General features: G+C 35.4%; 1 protein-coding gene across 4 annotated transcripts in view; it reads left to right on the forward strand.

Moving 5' to 3' along the window:
* BMP2K (BMP2 inducible kinase) overlaps positions 1-16,861 on the forward strand; it is a 130,061-nt gene that overhangs the window by 86,657 nt on the left and 26,543 nt on the right. For all 4 annotated transcript variants that reach the window (XM_049632098.1, XM_049632100.1, XM_049632099.1 and 1 more), the window contains 5 exons: positions 3,984-4,144; positions 8,269-8,477; positions 9,777-9,875; positions 10,870-11,054; positions 15,504-15,661. In XM_049632098.1, the coding sequence (XP_049488055.1) occupies positions 3,984-4,144; positions 8,269-8,477; positions 9,777-9,875; positions 10,870-11,054; positions 15,504-15,661 (812 nt within the window). The remainder of the gene's footprint in view (positions 1-3,983; positions 4,145-8,268; positions 8,478-9,776; positions 9,876-10,869; positions 11,055-15,503; positions 15,662-16,861) is intronic.

The following is a 16,861-nucleotide window of genomic DNA, read 5'->3' on the forward strand; positions in this document are numbered from 1 at the left end:
AAAAATATGTGTTCCTTACTGCATGTGATGAGGAGCTTAGATAACAAGTACAAAAGAAGTTTTCTTACTTTAGGGACGGAGTTTGACATCAGTCTCACTTGAACTGCTCACCCTTAGCAATTAAGAAGTGGTTACACAGCTAGTGATGTTACATTGGATCATTTTGGGGGTTATCATTATTTCATCACATGGGAACTCTAATTCATGAAATTTTATGTTTTGTGTTTGTAGCTGGTATGATTTGTTTTTAAGGAAAGAAAAACAGGCAACTGTTTTAGAATATTCTAAATTTGTAATCGATTTTATATATTCTAATACATATTTAAAATATGTATTACTATGTATAATTTATAATGAATGGCTATAGTACTTGTAAGACTGGTAAAGAAGTTTTAAATTATCGTTAATAGTTATTCACTGTACTGATAAGTTTGACTTGTGTTATGTATGTTAAGATGTGTATCTGATCAATGATTGAATTAATGATTGATTTTTTTTCTTGCTTCTTTGAGTTTAAAACTTAATAAACAGGATTATATTTTAGATTATCAGACAGGTATAATATTGCAGTTGGGGACATTTCTTGGTCACAGCTTTTTTGGTACTGTATTTTACTCATGCAAAGATTTCATTTGACTGAAATACATAAAGTATATTTATTATGTACCTGTTGTTATATGCTAGATATAGATACTGTAAACCACAAAGAAAAAGGAGCAGTGTTTATTCTCAAGGAGCTCACATTCTAATGAAGACAGACAAGAAAAGAGTTACAACCTGATAGATACCAGGCAACTAAGAGTGGAGGAAGGGAAAGCTGGGAGCAGAGGAAACAGAAGGACAGAAAGAATCCTTTTGCCTTAACTTTTCCTTGAGGGATGAGTAGTCAGTCACCTGGAGTGATGGGGAGTGAAACTGTAACAGGCAGGCACTTCAGGCAAGAAGAATGGCCTTTGTGAAACTGCAAGGCTGGAGTGTGAGGGGACATAGATGAGAGGAGTGGGAAATGGTAGGTAGATGCCAGTCATGAACAACTTTGTTTATATGTTATGCTCAGAAATTTGGACTTTGGCCTTTAAGCCAGTGAATTTTCAACTGGCAGTCAGTTCTACGATTTGTGACTTTGCTCTTAGATGTGTTATAATAATAAATAAGTAATAAAAAATAATTTGCTATTTAGAAATTAAGGTATCATTTGTGAATGACTTCGTTTAAAAAAGTATACCATCACTCTAAAAAAATCTTCATTTACTTGAATTTAAAATACTCTTTTGAGTAAGAGATGAAAGAGTAAAGTTGCATCTAACTTGCACGAATTCACTGTGACTGTCTTATCTATGACGTAGCTGTAGTTGGCAGCTGCTGTTACAGTTGAGTGGCAATTATGAACTATTGTAGGACTTGTCAGTTCAATTTTATTTTATTGGTGTGTTTTTAATAATTATTTTGTCAATGATGAAATCTGTAAGAAAGCAGATATAGATTTTTAAAAAAACATGACTCAACTGAACAAGAATGATGTTTTGAATATCTTTTCACCATGACACAAGTCATAGCTATACAATTATAAGCTAATGAAATAGTTAATGCAGCTAAAATTCACAGTACTATTCATATTATGTCAAATCCGTACCTGATATTAAAAATTAGGTTCCTTGGTGCTTATTAGTCAATAATATAAATTTACTCTTTATTGATATAATCAGTAAAGAACTTGAAAAAGTTTAAATGTGTCTAAAACATAGTCTTTTTCATGTCAAAGGCTTATCAATGGGGAGGGGTGATTGGAGAAATCTTTAAATACCATTATTTACGTGTTTTAGAGCTTTTATGAATACTGTCGATCTGCCCGGCCTTTACTATGTGGCATGTTTTGCTTTACTTCTTAAAAGCCCCTTTCTATTTCCCTGAAACCTGCACCTGCTCTTGGGACTGTTAAACATGTGAGACTTCTGTGACTTGCATCTAAAAGTGGAAAAGTTGAGAATCACTGTCCTGCCAGATGGAAACACTGAAGTATTTTAAGAGGAGAGAGTGTGTGTTTTAGGAAGATTGCTCAGGTGATAGGAAGGAGGAGGAAAAGAAAGGAAGCAGAGAAAACAGCTTTGTCTATTGTAATACTGCAGATGAGGCTGCACAGTAGTGTTGATACTAATGATTACTCAGTCTTTCCTTTTAGTCACGTTTGTGTTTTCCTATTGCCTAATCTGCCCAGGCATTTTCTTCCATTGCTTCATACAGAATGCTTCATTTCTTTTTCACTGTCTAATGAAAGCATATTTATTTTTTATTCTCCAGCGCCTACCTGAAGCCTTTCTAGGCAAATTAGGTAAAAAGGTGGAATTATTCCTCTGTGAAACTCTTGACAGTACTAGCTTGGCACTAATTATATTTACTGACTTCTATTTTACTGTATGTTGATGAACATGTGTCATATCTTCCTAGGTATACTGTAAATTCTTTGAAGACCGGGTATTGTGCCATGTTTGCTGGATAGCAGTAATCGTACGATAGATGTTGGTACATGGGTAAAATTAGGCAGCAGTAGACTAAAATCTGCAGACCTTTTAATTTGCTTTTTGGAAGTTTGCTATGCTCATGTATGTTGTGAATCTCTATAGAGCAGTTTATAACAGGAACACGGCAGGGTAAGGCCTGGCCTCTACTATCTTAATAAAGAATGGATAGACAGATAGAAAGATAGTGTAGAATATACAGTCCCCAGATTACTTGAATTTAGAGAGTTCAGCATTGGTTTTAGTGCCGTATCCGTAATTTGAACTCAGTAAATACTTGATTATCATTAAAATGAGATATAACTGGTTTTATATATATGTGTATATACACATATATATAAAACTTTATTGCCTTTTAGTTCAGTTTTCCTGTAAGTTGTACCATAACCCATCCCATCTAAAACAAATGTTATTTTTAGAAAACAACACACATATAATGTATTTCTACTATTTTCCACAATCTTTTGATTCAAATTCACTTCTTTTTAGAAAGATCGTTGAGAGGGCTCCCTCTTGTGGCACATACAGATATAAGAAAGAACTGTAGATGTACAGTTATTGTACATAGGACTTTCTCCAAATGCATGCAGCAGATACATATTTGATAAATCATGTATGCAAACTTTTAAGTACCAAATCATTTGAAAATGTGCTCAGGGAACTTGGTGAAGAGATTTTATGTCAATCATGTTGAAAAGTAAATCAATAACTCTATTAAAAAGTACTTGAAGTTTTGTACTGAATTTATAGAAAAAAATAAGTTGATAAATATATAAGTTAAAGATTTTCCCTGGCTTTAAAAAAAATTTTTTTTGGAAAAGAAAATGTCTGTGTCTTTTAGTGTCTCTTGTTTTCAAACCTATGCTTACCACTTTGACCTCCTGTGTCTGTGGCCTAAACTAAGTCCTAGTGGGAAGAGTTTTATATGATTTCTATTCATTGTTGTTAAGTAAAGCATAAAGATCCAAGAAGTTGAATGTGAGCAGATGGCTCCACCTGCTGAAAATTTGGGCCCCTTTCTGCTTCACATGCCCTAGAGCGCCATCTTTTTGTTCTTGGGCCTAGAGCCTAAGGTAAGGGAGGCTGTTGTTTGTATCTTGTTTTTATTTTTCTGACTGGTTCACAGAGCTGGCTCTTGATTTGGTCCAGAACCTTATGAGAAGGTTTATGTTTGTGTCTGTTACTTCATTTCCTTAAGAGCAATCCTATATTCTTTATCTACCAGCTTCAGTGGCAGACTGTGAATGGTAGCATACTGAGTTAAGGAAAATGGCTAGGTTTATTTTATTTACTTTCCTATCTTTGTTAAACATTTAATACTTGGGAATGAGACAGGAAGAGGCCGAGAGGACTAATATCATCAGTAATAATTAAAATGCATCTGTTGAAATAGATGCTTTGTAGGACAAATAGTAAATTAGAAATAATGCCAGTATTTAGAATGAATTGTGTATTTTTCTGTTGTAGAATAACAGATACCATTGGACCAACAGAAACCTCAATTGCACCAAGACAAAGACCAAAGGCCAACTCTACTACTGCCACTCCCAGTGTGCTGACCATTCAGAGTTCAGCAACACCTGTTAAAGTCCCTGTTCCTGGTGAATTCGGTGGCCACAGACCGAAAGGTAATAGCAGCCCTGCCAACCTTGTCACCTTTACAGTTAGCTTAAATCTTATGGCTTGATATTCCTAAGAATATAAATTATTGGCAAACTTACTATTGTGAAGCATATAACTTAACGCTTTAAGAAACTTTCTACTGATGTCTGATAAACTCAACTAGTTTTTCTTAAAGTTGTAGGCAAAAGTAGTAACATACTGGTAATATAGAAGTATGGTATAAAATGCTTTCAACTTGCTTATCCATAGAGTCATCAGCTAGTAGGGTTTGAGGTTGATAATAAAGTTCTAAGAGTATGGAAAATTCTGTATTGTATTGGAAAGGAGGAAGTTGAAACTTTAGCCTTAAAAAGTTATATGTCTTTCCACTGCATCTAGAACCTTGGCAGAGGCATCTAGCTTAGGTCGTGTGGACATTACGACACAGAAACCTGTCTTCTCATCTGATTTTGAGATTTGTTTTTCTAATCTAAAACATCCTCAAAGCATTATGGTGCAGTGTAGTACCTAAAGAAATTTTTTCCTCAAGAAAATATCCCTAATATTAGCTAGTAAACTTGTTCTCTCATGCGTCTGGGGATATAATTTGAAGCCCCATCTTAAGAAAACCCTGCTTTGCATTTTATTTTGTGATTTAGCTATTTTGTTTTAATGTTAAAATGTTTTCATTTAAGATGTTTTCAATTGGTATGCTCTAATGGTTAAGAGCCCACCAGTTTGAGTCTCATGAACATGAATTTGAGTTCTGTTTTTCCCATTTGTTAGTAATATATGTTATAAAAATTTTGGTACCTATTTGATAGGATTGCTGTGAGGATTAAATAACTGCTTAATATAATCCCCTGTCCTTACGAAATGTTAAATATTAGCTACCACTATTACTGTTAGCTGTATATTCAGGGAAGATAATGTTAATGTTACCTGACACGTTGCTGCTTACTCCTGTCATGTCACTCAGATGGAGGATTGTTCCATGGAAAAGAGAAATTAGGGGAAGTTGAAGCCTTTTGTGTCTGTTTCTTAGCCTCACTGTTCTCTTCTGTAAAATGGGAATAACACCTATTTTTCCTGTTATAAAGAATAAATGACAAGGTGTGTGCTATCTGGAAGTTTCTGTTTCATAGTAAGCATTTAGTGTTTTTGTTTTTTTTTTGTTTTTTTTACCATTTTGGGTTCGAGATCTACTAGTCTTCTCTATGATGTATCAATGCCCTCCAGCCAAAGACCACTTAGAACACACTTGTATTTGAATAAATTTGGTTTATTACTCACATATCATGGGAATCTGTGGGGGTGTCTCAGTAAGATGGAGCTTGAAAAGACTTATTGAAGGATTTGGGCTTGTTTTAGGTAATTCTGGGGGAAGCTTGAAGAAGGTGGGGCTTTGCTCTGGATTGAATGCTGTCAGGAAGCCGGGGGTATGATGTAATTAGGTATCTTAATAAATCTTACTTCTCTAGAAGGAGGGGAGCTAAAGTTCCAGCTAGATAGAAGCAGTAGTCAGCCCAATTCACCAGGACAGGGAGAGGTTTGGTCATTTTTGTGGTTGTTTCTGATTTTGTCAGGATTCGGTCCCCTTGTCCTGATCTACCATGGTCACAGGAAGCCTTGTCTGATGTTAGTGTTCTGTGAAATTGTTGTTTATTAGGAGAACACCAAGTCTAGCTGTGAGGGTCGGGCCTGCTCCTATAGCAGGGACAGCATTTCTTTTTGTCATGCTTCCAGCTTAAGTTGGAAAAATAATACTCCTTCCCCCCCATATGTGCATCTTTTAACTTTTCCCCCATTAAATATTATACAAGAATATATATATATAACATATACATATTATATATATTGTATATGTATATATATATAATACATATATACAAGAATATATATATTATATATATATAATATATAATATATATATTATATATATATATATTAAGAAACACTTAAATATATTCTTTTAAAATATTCAGCACAGTAGTTTTCGGGGAAAAATGTGAAAGTCTCCATTATTTTTTCTGTAGAGTAAACTAGCAATAGGTTAGTATGCTTTCTCAGGGTCCTTTTTTATGTTTTTGCATGTTCATATATAGATACAAATGATTTATGTTGTGTTTAGCATAAGTAGATTCTTACCATACATAGTTCTCTGCAATTTGATTTTTTTTTTTTAACTCCTACAGTTAGGAGAGCTTTGCACATCAGTGCATATATATCTATCATGTGTATTTTAGTAGGTAGATGATGTTCTGTAGTGTGAATGTATCATAGCTTATTAAACCATTTAGGTTATTTCCAGTATTGGTTGTTATTAAAAGTATTGTGGTGAACATCCTTATAACAGACTCTTTTGATTTCCATGTTAGAGTATTTTTTCTGAGGAAGATATTAAAAGGTATACTCATTTAAAATTTGTCAGATTGCCATCCAAAAAGACTTCAAAAATTCACACTCAACAACAGTGTGAGTGTCCTTTGATTCCTATCCTTGCCAACACTTGATAGTATTGGTGTTTTAGAATGTTTCCCTGTTTATAGGTGAAATATCTTTGTTTTTATTTTAATATTCCTGATTAATACAACGTTTCAGTCTACTGGCCATTTGTTTTCTCCTGGATTATCTTTTGTAATTTTCTGTGAGATTGTTTTGCTTTTATTTATTTATTTTTTTATTGCCCTGAAGATTTGATTTTTCTATATTCTGAGTATTAGTTCTTTGCTAAATATATTGTAAATATTTTCTTAATAGTTTGTCTTTAATTTTACCGGTGATTCCACTTAACTTCTCTAAGCCTTAGTTTTATCATTTGCAAACTGGGCAATAATAGTATGACGATTTAATGATATACTTGAAAGCATTGTTTCCATGTAGGATTGCTGTGATGTTTATGATTTCTCTGGTGCTCTGTGGCCTTGGCTTGAGAACCAGGGAACTTCCTTTAGCTTGCTGTCACTAACGTGAAGTCACAGTTTGTGAGGTGAAAGGTGAGCCTCGTGAGTTATTTTATGATGATTGCTGGTGTGACTGGGCTTCACTCACAGCCATAATGTTCTACGGTTAGACATCAAGGTCCTAAAAGACGAATAACGCTGAGGAGCTTAACTTTTCAGTACTCTACTAAGTGGGAAGAAATACACTTAAAAGGCTAATTAATGGTGGTTATGTCTGTGTGGTACAATTATGGTTTTAATTTTATTTTGCATATTTTTATAAATTCAAAAATAATTGCAGCCAACATGCATTTTCTTATAATTGGGAGAATTAGAATATTACAAAACTATTTTCATAGAAGTGTGTTATATTTAAGGCCTAGGAAGTTTAAAGATATTGGTGAAAAAGAATCTTCCTCTCCTTCCTTGCACTCTTCCTCTTTTTCCCCCTTAGGAATATAGAGCTGCATTTGAATTTATGGTAACTCATTGGAAGAGACTACAGAAATTATAGTATATCACATTTCTTCTTTTTGATGTTGTGTGTCTCTTTCTCATAATTCCAAAGTTTATTTATAGGGTTTGCCTTGGGTAAAATTTATGAAGTTTATAAATAAATATCCATTTAGGAGGCAGTATTAATAGATTCACTAAGCTGGTATTTATTGAGCATCTCTTATAAAAAAGATTCCTTAAGGCATTAACAGATCAATGAGTCATCATCCCATCCACCAGGGACCCTAGTTAGGAAATAGCCATGAAAACAATATGTGAGGACCGAATGAAATGTTATAAACTGAGTGGAACTATTAGATAAAGGAGCAAGGAAGAGAGATTTGAGCTAAACTTTGAAGGATAAGAAGAATTGCAGTGGGTGGCAAGTGGCATTGTAGACGGAGAGAATCATATTGGCCAAGACACAGACCTATGCCAGTGTATGTGATAGTTGAGAAGCAAGAAAGAAAGGATGTGGCTGGTGTGTTGACAGATATGAAAGAAGTGTTTCTAAGATGTTGACTTGGGCAGAGTTGTACTTAAGATTACAGTAAATAATCCCTTTGGACTACATGCATATGGAAGTTTCTGTGTTACAAAATAAGGATATAAATGCCTTGGTAATGTTACTGAAATGAGTGTTTAGAAATCCAGCCATTTTGTTGAAGTCTTGAGTATGTTAACCTATGTTTGACATGGAAACCACTTTTTAGGAGCACCGAGACCTGGAAATGGCCCCGAGATTGTATTGGGTCAGGGTCCCCCTCAGCAGCCTCCACAACAGCATAGAGTACTTCAGCAGCTACAACAGGGAGATTGGAGATTGCAGCAACTACATTTACAGCATCGCCATCCTCACCAGCAGCAGCAGCAGCAGCAGCAGCAGCAGCAGCAGCTACTTCAGGATGCCTACATGCAACAGGTAATTCTTTGGTTACTATGGATACGGGAGTAGTGTTGTGAAATTCATGTGGCTGTTGAGTATCAGGGAGTTCCCTTTCATACACTGGGCACCTTCAGTTCTGGGTCTAAGTGAACACTTTGCCCAATTTCCTGATTATTTTAGTTGCATTCTGTGGGATTCTTAAGAATATTCTCTTGAGAGGCACCTGGCTGACTCAGTCGGTTAAGCGTCCGACTCTGGGTTTCAGCTCAGGTCCTGATCTCATGGTTTGTGAGTTTAAGCCCTGCGTCGGACTCTGCGCTGACAGCACGAAGCCTGCTTGGGATTCTCTGTCCCCCTGCTCATGTTCTCTCTCTCTGTCTCAAAATAAATAAACTTAAAAAAATAACATTAAAAAAAGAATATCTGTTGAAATAGATTGAAATCATGGCTTTATGAAGCCAAAAATGTTTAGTCATTGGACATTATGAATAAACATGGCTGTTTGTGGTGAATGTTATCTTTTTCAGGTTATATTTTGAGTTGAGAAACAGATTTATAACGTTATTACTGGAAGGGTTATAATTTAGGCTTTCAGAAGTAACATTATCTTGGGATTTTGTTCTTTTTGCTTTTTTTTTTTTTTTTTGGCCAGGGTGAGAGTGTGTGTGTGTGTGTGTGTGTGTGTGTGTGTATGAGTGGCATTTAGCGTTGGAAGGGACATAGGAAAAAATGACCTTACGTTCTATTCTGCCCTTTGCCTCGTTAGGACCTACAAATTTCTAGTTTCACTAAACTATTTCAAATTTAATGACTTGTCACAATCATCCTTCCATCTTTTCTGAAATGTTTTTGAGCCTATTAAACGCATGGCACTTCTCATGGATGTCTCATCTTCTGGTCTTGACTGATAGACCCAGAGCGGAACATAGTTAAGTAGACGGTGCCATTGGATGGCCAGAAGATATCATTGAAGGGAAGATGGAGGAGATTAGGAATTTACTATAATGGGTCATGGACACAAACTAGGGTTTTCATTAATTAGTAAATGTGTTTGGGTTTAGTTTTCTTCCAAACATCCTTAAACCGTGCTGGGAATAGTTTTAGTTGAATCTGTTATGTTTCATTGATACTTTTGAAACCCAATTCCAATAAGCATGTGTAAGTTATAGTCCTTTACTGACTGTAGCTATTTTACTTTGGTATTTGGACCACTAGTACCCGTAGTTATGATGTTAAGATCAGTACTAAAAAAAAAAAGCAAAACAAAACAAAAAAAAACAACTATGGCACAAAAAATGCACAAGTAATATTGATGAGTTTGTTTTTTCATTGTAGTATCAACATGCAATGCAGCAGCAACAGATCCTTCAGCAACAGTTTTTAATGCATTCAGTGTATCAGCCGCAACCTTCTGCATCACAGTATCCTGCAATGGTAAATGTTACATAATTTGTAGAAATTTCTGAGAATACATTCCAGTGTTGGAATTCACAGTATAAATGGTATTATTCAGAATTTAATTATTCAAAATTAACCCAAGTAGGTTAATGAACACATTTTTTTTTTTTTTTAGTTTTATTTTTTTATTTTTAAGTTTATTTTTGCGGGGGGAGGAGCAGAGAGAGAGGGAGAAAAAGAATCTCAAGCAGGCTCTCCTGGCACAGGGCTCGATCTCATGAACAGTGAGATTGTGACCTGTGCTGAAATCAAGAGTCGGACCCTTAACTGACTGAACCACCCAAGTGCCCAACACAGTTTCAACAAAGCCATTCATGTGTTCCAAAGCAGTTTTATATTGGTTTGAACTGTAGCACCTGAATTTGGCACGTTGTAACTGACTGATGGTATTTTTCTCTTATCTCATGGTATAAAGGAAATGATCTGTTTCCCATGATCTTTTGTCATATGTCTCTTTCATTTGGCACATATCTGTTGAATAAACAAAGAAACCCAAAGGAAAATTGCATTTACTTCAGAGAATAGTGTGACTTTTTTTTTTAATTTTTTATAGCAACTGCTGTTCTAGTGACTGTAAGCTACTCCATTGTCTTTTTCTTAAACTATTCAAATGAGGAATTTGAATCCTGCCAAGAGAGCCAGGCTTTACAGCTTTTTTTTTTTTTAATTGAGGTATAATTGACATAACATTATATTAGTTTCGGGGGTAAATGTAATGACCTGATATTTGTATATTTTGCAAAATAGTCACCATAATACATGTAGTTAAACAGCTTCTTAAATAGACTTATTTTATCTTGCTGAGGTATTCCAGTAGCAAGCTGCTCCTTCATATATAAATTGTTTTTCAGGCTTCTGATTTTGTTGCCAACGTGAAAAGGAAGGAGCAGAGTAACTAGGTGCGATGCTGACTGTGCTTTAGTGACCTGGAGCAAGTGCTGTTTTGTGTAACAGGCGTTTCTTGTTTCAGATGCAGCAGTACCAGCAGGCTTTCTTGCAGCAACAAATGCTAGCTCAGCATCAGCAGCCTCAGCAACAGGCGTCTCCTGAGTATCTTACCTCCCCTCAAGAGTTCTCACCGGCCTTAGTTTCCTACACTTCATCACTTCCAGCTCAGGTTGGAACTATAGCGGACTCCTCCTACAGTGCCAATAGGCAAGTGTTTTTCCCGGTGAATGCAAAAGAAATTATTGTGGAAGTGGGTGTACATGTGGAGTGGAGTCACTATGTGGCTCCTGAAGTACTCCAGAGTCCATGTCTCTGCAAAGTCCCCCTTTTTGTCTTACACGTCCTCTCTTTCTGTCCCTGTGCATCCCCATCCTTCCTTGCATTTCCATTAGTTAAGTCTGCTGATTGCTATTTGCAAGGTAAGGCTTAGGCAATATCCAGCAGCTAAGGAAATTAGGGGCTTGTATGTTAAGACATTCTTTGTAATGTAAATAGAAACAAAACCCTGACAAGCTACTTTAATATTTTAAAAAAGTAATTCTTGTAGACAAGTTAATTTAGCTTTTTCTCCTTATATATTATTGCTTTGAATTAATTAGATAATATTTACCCACAGATTGCCTAATTTGGTTTAATTTAAAGAGGTACAAAAAATAGTAACATGTCATTTGGTTCTTTTTTAAGATAAGAAGTATAAGGTTATTGTTACTACAGCCTTGTACATTTTGGTATTCAGATACATTGGTTAGTAGTTATTTTTCCAGGATAATTCATATTGAAAACATTACAGTAAACTAAAGAACAGTGACATAAATGTTTTCAAACTCAGATTTGAATTGGGGAGTGCTTCAGGATTTTGTAATGAAAAAATCTCTTGGCCATTATGAATACTTCCCAGTATTTCTGGATACATAGGAGGAAGTAGTTGTTAGAACTTTGGTTACTGGAACACTAAAGAAGTTCTCCTACAACACTATTTAAGGATATGATCATTAGCTGGGAAAAGGTATCTGCAAGCTTTGGCTAGGATTTGGGCACGAGAAATATCACTGAGCATGTCAAGAGAGGAATAAAGTATACAGTTTGCTGTAGTACACCTCCCAACCTGTGTGTGTGTGTGTGTGTGTGTGTGTGTGTGTGAGAGAGAGAGAGAGAGAGAGAGAGAGAGAGAGAAAGAGAGAAGGAGAGAAAGAGGGAGAGAGAGAGGGAGAGAGAACAAATGGATTTATTGAAGTGTTTTCCTAAATTAAAAATTGAGGTGCATGAATTAGGACAAGTATGCAGAGCAGGGCATAAGATCAGAGGCTGGTTTAAAGATGCAGATTGGTATTTGCCAAACCATTTGTTATTTGCCTACTCTGGTTACAGTTTTTTGATTTAACCACATACCACTTTTGTCTCTAATAAATTAATAGCATTATTGCAAATAATAGCATTAAAACAAATCATATTAAACATTTTAAACATATTAAAACTACTAAAATCTATGAAACATAAGTACTAATCTGTTACATTTACAAAAAAGATATACCTAAAAAATAAGTCCCCTAGGGATAAGAATGGAATAGTTTTATTCTTTATTAAAAATAGGATATTCTCCTGAGTATTGTTTAGTTTAAGATACTGATGAGATTTATATTAATTTTTTTTTACTTTTGATGTTAATGCGCATAAAAAATGTCAGTTATATCGTGTGTGTGAGTGTGGGTATATATAGCATATATATTACGTATACTTTGTATTCTAAAGGATTGCCAACCTTTGGAAACAAAGGTTTGCCACTGATGAGAATAGAGTCCTGCATTGAAAATCTGTAGGAGAAAGTTCTTGTTAGTGTTCCATTGCATGTGTACTATCTAAACTGATCAGTTATAAAGGGCGATGAGTATCTAAAGATATGAGGCCCAGGTAAGCATGCAGGGTGCTGAAAGCTATGACTTGTAGCTCACATAGCGTTGCCTACTTAAATCTCATCTCCAGTGACACTGTTTATAGAATCACAGGTGTGATGTGTTTGGGAATTTTTTTTTTTCCTAATTTCTGTGTAACTTTAGAAAAAAAAAATTGGTTTATCATCAAAATCCTCTGCATACTCCAGTTTGGGAAATATTGAATTGGATATCTGTGAAAGTGCGTAAGACTCGTTTTAACTCCACTCCTGTGAAATTATGTATTGAGGGAGATGGGAGGTTGGAGCAGGAAAAGGTAATGGTTAAATAGGTAGAAACAGTTACATACTTGGCAAATATGAGCACTAGTTTCCCAGAGGAACAATCCAGTTGCACTTGGGGCCTTAATGTTACTTCATTAATATTTCCATTTAATATCAATCTTTACCAAAGATATGTTGAGTATAATATCTTAACAATTTAAAAGGTCATCTGTAAGCAAATATTCCTGCTTATAACTAGGTCAGTAGAAGGTGAGAATTGGGTTAAATGTTTGGCTCTAAGTGTATAAGAGATGTTTGAGTAGAAGATAAGAAACCGGGTAGTTCCTTAGACAAAGGGAAAGGTCAGTATCTTGGTTAGCATGATTATTTCCTTTACCACTTAATCTGCTAAAATTTCTACTCTTCCATTGTGTTGATACATCTTTAGTATGGCTATTGGAGAGTGTTACGGTGATGTATTCAAATAATAGTGACATAAACATCAACACATATATTATTTTACTTTTTATGGTAAATTGCCCTGTTGTATTAGTTGTTGCTGCATAATAAATTACCCCCAAATTTAGTGTTTTAAAACAATGATAAACATTTATGATCTCATACACTCTTTAGATCAGGAATTTCAGAGTGGTTTAGCCCTATGTTTATGTCAAGGGAAGGGTCTCTCATGAGGGTACAGTTACGATGTTTGCCTGGAGTTGCAGTCTGCTGAAGGCTTGGCTGGTGCTGGAGGATCTTTTCATAAGATGGCTCACTCAACATGGCTTAGGGCAGGAGGCCTTCGTTCTCTGTCACATGGATCTTTCCAAAAGGTTGCTTAAGTATTCTTTTTGGCAAAGCCAAAGACTGTTTTGAATAAAGAATTATTTGTTCTGGTTTGTTCAAGAGCAAATGGTCCAAAAGAGAGGGCAAGAAAGAACCTGTGATGCCTTTTATGATGTAGTCTCAGAAGACACACTGGTCCTTCTCTGCCATATTTCATTGTTGGAATTGAGTCACTAGATCTAACCCAATATTCAAGGGCAGGGTAATTCGATTCTGTGCTTTGAAGGGAGGAGTGTCCAAGAACTTGTAGATGTATTTAACACCTATTTAAACCATTGGTTAAGGTGACACGCCTCATTGATTTATAGTCTACCAAGAAGAATCAATGAAATCATCCAAAGAACATCAAGAGGAGGATAGGGATAGGGAATCAGAAAGTTCTCAAAGGGATCATTGGCAGGCAGGAGGGAGAACGCCTATTTCTGTTTGAGTTCTAGCCTCTCTGATTTGTGTTTCAGGGGCTCTGAAAGTCCTTGAAGGCAGTTTTGGAATTAGTATGAGATTCTGTCATGTGAAGGCAGGCTTAGATATTGGCAGTTGATGCATTCCCACCATGAGTTCAAAACTGAATTAGATTTGATTTTAAGATAGCTAAGTCATATTTACTAAAAAAGACTATCTACTTGTTGGTAAATTACTATGTTTTTGTTTAGCTTTCAGTAAGTGTTTACACATTCCTTTCTTGGCTCAGCTATACTGTACAGGCTTGGACTAGGGGACTAAATGGGCAACTTTTGCCCTCTCTTTTCAAGATCTGAGTGGTGGCAGTGGAAGTAAGCTCCCAAGGGGAGAGTGTATTTAGGGAGATGAGTCAAGGCTTGCAAATTTGAGGTACTTTTTTAGAAATGCATGGAGATTCTCCCTCCGTTACCAATGTTAGAATATCTGGACCTGAATTATGAAACAGACGTGACAACTTTGTCACATTGCCTTGTACCTGTGGTATATTTCCAGGCTGGGGTGACTGACGGGTACCAAGGGATTGTCAGGTTAAAAAATCTTTACATTCTCACCTTCTTTTAAAAGCCAAAAGGCCTATTAGATAACTTTCATAAAACCAGTGGTCCCAAGCTCCAGCTATGTAGATACTTTAAATACCATGAGTTATTTATTAAGTAGAAAACAACCATCATCTAGTTCTAGCTAATACATAAAGCAGTCCTAACAGTTCATTTTTTCTTGGTAGCTGTGTAGAGAATGACTTTGTCAAAAGGAAAATTATTGTGGTGTTCTCAACATAACCAGGGCATAAGATCATATTCAATAGTGATTTTAGAGTGATACTGTTTGACATGGCAACTGATTGTCACTTTAGGGCTGTTTGCTATGATGATCATAATATTTATTGAGTGCTGATTTCTTTTTCTAGATACCGTTCTTTTTGTTTTATACGTATTAACTAATCTTCTCAGTAACCTTATGGGGTAGATAGTTACTCCTGTTTTACAGATAAAGAAGCTGAGACAGAGGTTAAGGAACCTGCCCAAGGGTACACATGGGGGTGGTTCAGATCCCAGGTGGTCTCCTTAATCTGCCATCTCCATCATAATAAAAGGATCTGCTTTTCTAAGTATTTAGAAAGTATGAACTAGGGCACTTTAGAATTTTTAATTCTAATGTTTTTTTTTCTTCTTTCCCTCTCTTACTTATTACTATAGGTCAGTTGCTGGTAAAGAGGCAGTTGCAAATGTTACAAGTCAGAAGAACATCAGTAACCCACCTGATATGTCAGGGTGGAATCCTTTTGGAGAGGATAATTTCTCCAAGTTAACAGAAGAGGAACTGTTGGACAGAGAATTTGACCTTCTGAGATCAAGTAAGGGACACTTGAAGGCTTACTTTGCTTCACAGTAATATAACAGCTCTATAATAATTCAGCAAGGCCAAAGACTGTTTTGAGGTGGTAAATAGAAAATTCTTTTTGTGCATTTGAGGGCAAAAATCAGGCCATCTTCTTTTATATATACTATCTAACTATGTTGTGTGCATTAGAAATCAATTGCTTGATAGTAGCTATTAAATCCAAGATTGCTGATAATAATGCTGATTCCTAACACTTAAATACTGCATAACTTTGAATGTTAAATTCAGAATATCTCTAAAACATGGAAAATTAATGTTCAAGTGAAAAGGGAGACATTAGTATCTTGCTTACTAATCATTTTGCAGCTCTGTTTTCTTGCACACTCAGTAGAAGATATTGTGGGTCTGAAATGCCCTTTGAAAGTGCCTGAAAGAAAACATGGGCTACTACATTATGTTAATGTTTTGTGATGCCCTTTCATTGAGTCCTGACATAAAAGGGCTGCTTTGTTGTCCTGATATGGCAAAAGATAAATAAATTATTTTCCACTTTAAATCAGATATCTCAATGTTTTTACTTGGAATCCTTACCTTTTCTTAAATCACCTAATATATATGTTAAGCCTCACCACACGTATTTTAGAAAAGTTGTTTTTTGGAAGGTGGGTGTGTGGAATGTTTTCAGAAGGTTGCAAAATAGGAACAAGAAGCTAACCTCTAGAGTCTGTAGATAATTTTCAGGTTTTGGAGGCCTGTGTGTGTATGTGTGTGTGTGTGTGTGTGTGTGTGCACGCCTGTCCAAGTATGTTTTCCTGTTTTGCGTGTGAAAAGACGATCCAAATGGTCCCTAGTTTTAGTTCCTAGCTTCTATTTTATTTTAGGTAACTGGCTTTATGAGAACACTGATTAGATGAAATGCTTTCTTCCCAACTGATACATATTTTATGTAAAATTTTTATAAATGCCCTGAATTCATGAAAGACTACTTGTTTGGGATTTAAATTTGTATTCTTCATATTGGTTATATGATTATGAAAAATTAAGTTGATGATTAATGCAGATATAAAAATGAGTTTTGAACCTTTAATAAAGGTTTGTCAACTCTGGTAAAACCTAACTTACATCTTTTAATTAAAAAAGTTTTTGTAAACCATGACTGTTTTTGTTTGGCATTTCTAGTATACTTTATGTTGAGTATCCCCCAGAGACAAGT

The sequence above is a fragment of the Panthera uncia genome, chromosome B1 (assembly GCF_023721935.1).
Source record: "Panthera uncia isolate 11264 chromosome B1, Puncia_PCG_1.0, whole genome shotgun sequence".
Taxonomy (NCBI): Eukaryota; Metazoa; Chordata; class Mammalia; order Carnivora; family Felidae; genus Panthera; species Panthera uncia.